General features: G+C 33.2%; 1 protein-coding gene across 9 annotated transcripts in view; it reads left to right on the top strand.

Moving 5' to 3' along the window:
- The window catches only part of CSNK1G3 (casein kinase 1 gamma 3), a 105,226-nt gene that overhangs the window by 73,402 nt on the left and 25,798 nt on the right, over window positions 1–6,026 (top strand). For 5 of the 9 annotated variants that reach the window (XM_017519435.2, XM_017519433.2, XM_017519431.2 and 2 more), the window contains 3 exons: window positions 2,893–2,978; window positions 3,253–3,337; window positions 5,205–5,353. In XM_017519435.2, coding sequence (XP_017374924.1) covers window positions 2,893–2,978; window positions 3,253–3,337; window positions 5,205–5,353 — 320 coding nt within the window. The remainder of the gene's footprint in view (window positions 1–2,892; window positions 2,979–3,252; window positions 3,338–5,204; window positions 5,354–6,026) is intronic. The other 4 variants (XM_017519436.2, XM_017519434.2, XM_017519432.2 and 1 more) reach the window with 1 other exon arrangement.

Here is a 6,026-nt window from a genome sequence, read left to right as displayed (position 1 = left end):
AGGCTGGAGTGCAGTGGCGGGATCTCGGCTCACTACAACCTCCACTTCCCGGGTTCAAGCAATTCTCCTGCCTCAGCCTCCCGAGTAGCTGGGACTACAGGTGCGCGCCACCACGCCCGGCTAATTGTTTTGTATTTTTAGTAGAGAGAGGGCTTCACCATGTTGACCAGGATGGTCTTGATCTCTTGACCTCGTGATCCTCCTGCCTCGGCCTCCCAAAGTTCTGGGATTACAGGCTGAACCACTGCGCCCAGCCCCCTATTACAGCTTTTAAATAAGACAACCCACTTTTTTAAATGGGCAAACACATGAAATAAAGCTCAACACTAGTCACCAGTGAAATGCAAATTAAGTCAGTTAATCCATACTTTCAAGTTTGCTTTTCTCAAAGGAGTTAGTACTGCTTGTACTTCATAGCCGCTAGCATGGCTAAAATTTAAAAGACCATACTAAAGGTTGGACAGGTTTGGAAGCAACTGGAACTCCCATACGTTGCTGGTGGAAATATGAAATGGCACAACCCCTTTGGAAAATGGTATAAAAGTTTTTTTATAAAGCAAAACCTATACCTACAATATCATGTAGCAGTCCCCCTTCTAGATATTAACCCAACATAAATGAAGACATATGTCAACATAGACTAGTACAAAAAGAGTGTTCATAACAGCTTTATTCACAATAGCCCCAAACTGGAATCTACCCAAATGTCTGTCAGCAGATGAATAAACACATTGTAATGTACTACTCAACATTAAAAAGTAATGAGCTATTATTGCACACAGCAACATGGATGAATCCTGAAAACACAGTAAGTGAAAGAATTTGGGCATGAATCTATACTGTATGATTCCATTCATGTGCACCTGTCTAATCTGTAGTGATGAAGGCAGATAAGTGACTGCCTGAGGCTGGTGGTATTGTGGGGGTTGGGAGACAGTAATAGGCAAGGGACATAGGAAACCTTCTGGAGCATTAGAAATGCTTCTTGATTGTGGTGGTAGTTATGCAGGTGTGTGTGTGTGTGTGTGTGTTGTAAAAACTTATCAAACTATACTGTTAAGACTACCAGAATCTAACGAAGTGAAATTTTGGTTATAAAAGTCATAACTAGTTTTTTTCATATTCTCATCCCCACTTTCATTAGTGGATGTAGATGGACTTGAAGGCCATTACTTATGTTGGAAAAGTTTGCTATTTTTAATAGCATGTACTTACATTTTATAACAAAAAGTACAAGAAAGAAAAAATTCTTAATTATATCTTATTTTGAGCATGTGAAATGGCAAGTTGAAGTTTCTTCTCTAGTGTGCCAATCTCGTAGCCTTAATGACTACCAATTTTGATGTATATTCTTTATTTCCCTGATGCTTACAGAAAAAGGACACATATCTAATATTATATCTTTTCAAATATTCATTTATTTATTGCAGTAATATGAGTTGAGTGCCTCCTCTGGGCCAGTCATTATACTGCATCTTGAGAATAATGAGCCAAAGAAACATCCACTCTCCTGCAACTTGCAGTCTGATGGAAGTATATATATTGATTAAATAGGAACACAAACATAGTATCTTTAAATCATAACAAGTGTTATTAAAAACAAGTGTATTAGTCTGTTTTCATGCTGCTGATAAAGACATACCCTAGACTGGGCAATTTACAAAAGAAAGAGGTTCAATGGACTTACAGTTTCACATGGCTGGGGAGGCCTCACAGTCATCATGGAAGTCAAGGAGGAGCAAGTCACATCTTACGTGGATGGCGGCAGGGAAAGAGAGAGCTGGTGCAGGTAAACTCCTCCTTAGAAAACCATCAGGTCTCATGAGGCTTATTCACTATCATGAGAACAGCATGGGAAAGACCTGCCGCCATGATTCAGTTACCTCCTACTGGGTCCCTCTCACAGCACATGGGAATTCAAGATGAGGTTTGGGTGTGAGTACAGCCAAACCATATCAACAAGTATAGAATGTTTGAGAGTACACAGTAACAATCAAAACCTTTTCTGACCCTTCATCCTAGTTCAGGTCCATACTTTGAATCAAAGTTTGCTTTTCTGAAAGCATTGAATTCTGCCTAGATAGTATGATTGTTCATTTGGATAAAACATCTTGCACATAAACATCGTTTTATTAAAGTATTTTTTTCTCATTTGTAGTCAGCATTTTTGTATTATTTTGAAATATCAAGAAATCTTAAGTATTTAACTTCAAAAATTGAAATATTCAATCAACAAATATTTATAAGTATCTCCCTGAGTCTTAATCAGTGATCTTTATTCACTTATGTACTAAACAACATTTTGTTTTAACAACAACTTGGAAATGACAGTTTGTTCAAGCAGCAATTTTGGTGATAGTGAAGGGGTTGTTAATGTTGGTATATGTCAAACACAAGTTTTTCTTAAAATATATTACACACAATACTTCATAATTGTGTTTAATTTAATGGAGAGTATTAGGGAAGTTTTGTGCTCATATAACTTTAGGAAATGCAGGGTTGAAGGACTTAAACCTTTTAAACTCTAGACTTCTCAGAAGTTTTAATATGTGACCTTCTGAAGCATTAAGACAGAGCTATAGTATACGGTGATGCTGATTGACCAGTGGAACTCTTTCCCCTTGGCCTGTACTTCCATGAATAGATTTCTAAGCAGATAAATAAATCTCTTATAGCATCTAAAAATCATAAAATAATATTTTAAAGATATACAATAATCAATATAAAAACATCATTTATATAGCTATAATTTTATCATTTATAGGTACTAGATCTGTATTTTGTATTTATATGTTCAACTTTTGGAAATTAATTTATACCTAATGAAAGAATAAACTCTTCATTCTTAACTGTTAAGAGAAAAGTGAAATTTACATTTCTTTTATATTTCAGAACAAAGTAGAAGAGATGATTTAGAAGCTTTAGGTCATATGTTCATGTATTTTCTGAGAGGCAGTCTTCCTTGGCAAGGCTTAAAGGTAATTGTTTTTGTGTTTTTTTTATTGAATTTCATAAAATATTAAGATATTGAGGTCCTCTCTTTCAACTAAACAATTTATATATTTTAAAATTTTATTTTGTAAGTAGGGATCAGTGCTCTGCTGCCCAGGCTGGTCTTGAACTCCTGGGTTCAAGCACTCCTCCTGCCTCAGCCTTCCAAAGCTCTCAGGTCACAGGCACAAGCTACCGTGTACAGCCCAGTTAAGTACTTTTTAAATTAACACATTCTCAAGATTTTTTTTTCTTTTTTAGGCTGACACATTAAAGGAGAGGTATCAGAAAATTGGAGATACAAAACGGGCTACACCAATAGAAGTGTTATGTGAAAATTTTCCAGGTAATGAGTAATGTGAAGTTGATACATTATATACAGAAAATTAGAAATGCTGATTTTTATTGCTTAAGTTTATAAATTATTTTTCTATGCTTTAAAAAAAGAGCTAAAAATATAATTTAAAGGATTTCAGCATTTGCTGCCTAGCCCACAGGGACACTTTCTATATTTGCTTTGTAAATGGTATTAATAAAGGAAAATCCTATCTGTTAAAAGTGTTGATCAGTACTAGCTGAATAAATATTTTCTTTAATGGTATACTTTTAATAAATTAAAATATTTGCTAAGGAATGCCAGGTACAAAGTTTTGGTATACGGTATTAATCATTTGGATCTCAATGTCAAGTTCAGAGGAGGTATATGGAGTATGAATTGGTTTAGTTTACAAACTAAACTTACTTAAATTAAGTAGGGTCAGTAAAACCTTACTCACCTCACTGGTTTTAAGCTAATTTTATTTTGGGGAGCTGTATGCATTTATGAAAACAATTTTGCTTTCAAGTAGATTTGTGGCAACTCAAATTAAGCCAACAAAAATTTACTTAAGGTTTCTAAATTAAGAAATAATAATAACTTGTTAGTATATTAAAATAATGATGTGATTTATTTTTGCAGCAACGTTAAGTGAAAAGAGAACTAAATTTGAAGATATAATACGTAATTCCTATCTCACTTTAGTATTCCCTAGTTTTCCTGTACAATGCTGGCATTATTAATGTAATAATAATATTATCAACAAAATCTAAAGTAGCTCTTTCTCAAGCTTGTTTATCTTATTCATTGACAGCAACTTTAATTATGTGTTTTCCTTTCTTGCTGTAATATTTAGTAGATTTTTTTTAATGTTGATTAATAGTACTGGCAGTTTAGGTGTAGGCAGATAGGATAGGTGTCATTAAGGAAGCCTATATAAAGGTGGGAAAAATGGGGTTGCCAAATAAATTAGCCAGGTATTTAGCTAGAAAGTGGAATAGTGGGAGAGTCACCACATAAAGAAGGCTACTGTGTACCACTTTTGTTGCCTATTGTGCTGGGTGTTATCCTTTTCCTTCTGGCTGGGGCTAGGTGAATGCTTAGGTGTAAGTTACCATCTCTTACTGCAATAATTTTCTGTGCCCTGATGGTAAAATGCCCTGCTTTACTGATTGCTTACCATTTTACCCATTGTTTTATGTATTTTTTTGTTTCTTCTTTTCCTTCTGGGAAGCATGACCCTTAAAAATAGATATAGCTAATACATTTGGGAATTATGATAGCATGCAGAGATTTGTATATTGCCAAATAATTGTTAAATATATGACTAGAAATGAAGAGAAGACTTACTGTGCCCTTGTGTTATGTTTTTGACATTTGTTTTAGCTTCCGTTTATTAGCTTAATTGGTTAGAATACTGCTCAAAGCCAAGGTTAGGAATTTGAATTTGCTGTTAGTTGGTATATGTCACTGATTCTAAAGGAAATCCAGCAAGCCAATATAAATCAGTTCTCACCAGTATTTTAAATAAAATTTTAAATTTATAAACTGATTATGATGCTTTGTGATTAATCATGCATTAAGTTGCTTATTCAACTTGTCATTCTACCAAACATTAAAAATAATCTTATAAAATAAAAATTTTAGCTTTTCCTAATGTAATGAAGTAAAAATAGTGGTTGTTAAACTGAACCTCTCATTTTTTTGTGTCTCTATTCCCCTTCCTTCTTCTCCTCTTTTTAATTTTGTTGTAATTAAACTCAGAAAAATTTAAATTGCAGTAGAATTTTGTTACTTTTCCGTGTTTTTTTAATATATAATACAATGTGCTTTTAGATACCTAATTTTATTATTGAGTATTAAAGTATAGTTTGAATAATTTTTATATTATTTCTAGAAGAAATGGCAACATATCTTCGTTATGTAAGAAGGCTAGATTTTTTTGAAAAACCAGACTATGACTACTTAAGAAAGCTTTTTACTGACTTGTTTGATCGAAAAGGATATATGTTTGATTATGAATATGACTGGATTGGTAAACAGTTGGTGAGTACTCTATTCTACATAATAAAATGTTATTTATAGTATCTGTTTTTTTAATAGTATAGTTCCTTCATTTGAAAAGAGTTGAGAACAAATAGTTGTTTTAAATGATTAATTATATTGTTTTTTAAAGGACATTTCTGCAGGTAGCGCCGTACTAGTATTCTTTGAGGTTTTCAAAAGCCCTGCATCTGGATTCTTTGCCTTTTAGCTTGAAGAGTTACATTTTTAACTTTTCACCCTGATTTAGTTCTTAATGTCAAATGTGTAATATTCTCCTGATTAATACTTTAATACCTTGGTGAAAATTAAAATTATAAGCCTCTCCAAGTCAAAATATTGGAAATAAGCAATGCTATTATTTTATTTTTTTATTCTTTTAATTTTCTTAAAAGTTTATTCTATTTATACATTTGCTTTGGAAATGAGAGACATAAACAAGTACATTTTTATCATTTTAATATGAAAATGTAGCCTAAAAATAATGACAGCATTAGAAAGTCTTTTGTAGGTGTAAAAATAAATACTTTATAAAGAATTTAAATACTTGTCCAGGCGTGGTGGCTCACACCTGTAATCCAAGCACTTTGGAGGCCAAGGTAGGCGGATCACCTGAGGTTGGGAGTTCAAGACCAGCCTGACCAACATAGTGAAACCCGTCTTTAATAAAAAAAAA

Source organism: Cebus imitator, unplaced genomic scaffold (genome assembly GCF_001604975.1).
Source record: "Cebus imitator isolate Cc_AM_T3 unplaced genomic scaffold, Cebus_imitator-1.0 Scaffold744, whole genome shotgun sequence".
In the NCBI taxonomy this organism is placed as follows: domain Eukaryota; kingdom Metazoa; phylum Chordata; class Mammalia; order Primates; family Cebidae; genus Cebus; species Cebus imitator.
Note: the sequence above shows the minus strand (reverse complement) of the source record. Positions and strands in the feature narration are given on the sequence as shown.